This window comes from Penaeus chinensis, chromosome 4 (assembly GCF_019202785.1).
Source record: "Penaeus chinensis breed Huanghai No. 1 chromosome 4, ASM1920278v2, whole genome shotgun sequence".
Classification (NCBI taxonomy): domain Eukaryota; kingdom Metazoa; phylum Arthropoda; class Malacostraca; order Decapoda; family Penaeidae; genus Penaeus; species Penaeus chinensis.
The window spans coordinates 4,739,092-4,741,591 of record NC_061822.1 but is presented as its reverse complement, the minus strand read 5'-3'; the positions used below and the strand labels follow the sequence as shown (position 1 = coordinate 4,741,591).

At 43.6% G+C, this 2,500-nt stretch overlaps 1 protein-coding gene across 3 annotated transcripts in view; it reads right to left on the bottom strand.

Annotated features, from left to right (window-relative positions):
* Positions 1-2,500, bottom strand: part of LOC125025104 (sodium-dependent multivitamin transporter-like) — a 19,138-nt gene that overhangs the window by 10,043 nt on the left and 6,595 nt on the right. For all 3 annotated transcript variants that reach the window (XM_047613017.1, XM_047613019.1, XM_047613018.1), the window contains exons 2-4: positions 1,102-1,545; positions 849-979; positions 170-358 (exon numbers count right to left, since the gene is read on the bottom strand). In XM_047613017.1, coding sequence (XP_047468973.1) covers positions 170-358; positions 849-979; positions 1,102-1,333 — 552 coding nt within the window. In that variant the 5' untranslated portion in view covers positions 1,334-1,545. The remainder of the gene's footprint in view (positions 1-169; positions 359-848; positions 980-1,101; positions 1,546-2,500) is intronic.

The window sequence follows — 2,500 nt, the reverse complement described above, 5'->3', positions numbered from 1 at the left end:
GTGCGTACGTGCGTGTTTGCGTGCGTGCGTACGAGCGTGTGTGAGTTTGTAGGTATCCATCTACAAAATATTTATAATATCATCATTAAACACGAATGAACAAGAATGAGAAATGAACTAGCGATGCTCTTGACCCTTAAAACCAAAACAAAAAAACAAACAAACTCACAATGGCTGTATAGACGGAGGCGATAAGGCCAACGGAGATCACGGACGCCCACAGAGGGAAGTCGCTGACGGAGGCGAGGGCGAGGGCGGGGGCGTAGATCACCACCGCCTGGTACAGGAGCATCTGGATCACGAACATCCCGCCGGCGACGAAGCGGACGAGGCGCGACGAGTAACGCAGCTCCAGGTACTTTGCGGAGAGAAAGGGGGTTGTAGGTATGTAGGAATGGATGAATCTGTCGCTCTGTTTCCCTCTATGTCTCTCTGTCGCTCTTTCTCTCTCTCTCTCTCTCTCTGTATCTCTCTCTCTCTTTCTCTCTCTCTCTCTCTCTCTCTCTCTCTCTCTCTCTCTCTCTCTCTCTCTCTCTCTCTCTCTCTCTCTCTCTCTCTCTCTCTCTCTCTTTCTTTCTTTCTCTCTCTCTCTCACTCTTTCTTTCCTACTCTCCCTCCCTCGTCCTTTCTCTCTCTCCCTCCCTCCCTCCTCCCCCCACCCTCTCTTTCTATCTCTCTCTCTCTGAATGTGTGTGTGTGTGTGTGTGTGTGTGTGTGTGTGTGTGTGTGTGTGTGTGTGTGTGTGTGTGTGTAGATAGATAGATAGATATATATATTCACACAAACTAAGCGAAAGGTTACTTATATTCATCTGCTCCAATCCCCTCACTTATGCCACTTCTCTTTACCTCGTAGATCGAAGTGAGTCTGAGTTCGTAGAAGAAAGGCATGAAGACCAAGGCCGCCACAGGAAGGGATACCTGGCCGATGCAGATGACCCACCACTGCACACCGTGGTAGTAGGCTTCGGAGGGCCCGCCTGTAATCGTTAATTATAGCCACGTTAACCGAGTGATACCACACAAGACGGGAGTTTAAGTAAGGGGAGTGATTCACGTGCAAAACTCACGGTCTAGAAATACTTGTTGATTTGCTACCTACCGAGCACGAGGATTGCAGAAATGTAGGAGGCCAGGAGAGACATGGATACGGGGAAGCAAGTCAGACTACTGCTGCCCAGGAGGAACTCGTCGTTGGACTTCTTGCGGCTCTTGACGGCGTAGAAGATGCCGATGGCGAGGGAGAGCACCAGCATCCCTCCGAACACCACGTAATCTAGCCACGAGAAGCTGCCCCGCTTGCCCTCAGACCAGTCGAACTCTGACTCGAGCATCTTGGTTTAGGATTTTGTTCCTTCAGTTTGTTTATCGTATTTTCAATATTGTTTTAAATACTGCTCTGTCCGTAGAATTATTCTGCAGTCGACATTAAGCCTGATATGATTTAGTCGTCGTTATCTATCGCACATACATGCCTGCAGTACTCTTCCCCACATCAAGTTACAGACTTACAGTACTGCAGCGTATATGCGTTCGATATTAAACTCTGGAATAAGATAAACAGTATAATGATACTTAATGGAATATGTTATGTAGAAAACAAAACCACTGTGCGCGCGGGTACATATATCCGCGCTATTTCATATATACACCCATCTTTGTCTTTTTTTAACGTTATAGCTACAGAAAGCTTAGTTATTCGCGACACTGAAACTGTTAATAGGTCATTGTATGCTAACCATGCAACGCTGGAGGCTAGTCCTTACTTGCAAAGAATATGTTCTTTCCACGCTATCGATCCGCAGATCACTATTAACATATCAAATTAAAGTTGTGAATATTTATAAGATAATGGTAATATCGATGAGAAATACTTTCACACAAAAAACGTTTGCCGTCATAATAGAAACAATGAAATTGTAAACAAAATGACAAGGAAAATAAGGCGGTAAATTGTATTAACCTTCAATTTGTTGTGGTAGTTACTCAATCAAGAATAAATAAAGAAATATTAACCACATAATGTCACCTTCAAAGGGATGCAAAGGAAAATTGAGATATTTAAATACAGGAAATACTTTTTACAAAATATACTTAAAAATCGCTGTTGTTATGTCTTTTGCCTGTCAAGGTCACACACACACACACACACACACAAACACACACACAGATATTCATACACTGGACGAAACTTGTTTGTCTTAGGAAACAGAATAAAAAAGAATGAAAAATTCAAGGTCATACACACACACACACACACACACACACACACACACACACACACACACACACTCACACACACACACACACACACACACACACACACACACACACACACACACACACACACACACACACACTCACACACACTGGATCAGTTTGTTTGTCTTAGAAAACAGAATAAAAAGATGCTTTTAACCCTGCATGTGTTGTTACTAAGGTCTAAAAAGAAGGTCCTTGGCATTGTCTGTGGGGCATTTAATTTCTAAAACAAAGAAATG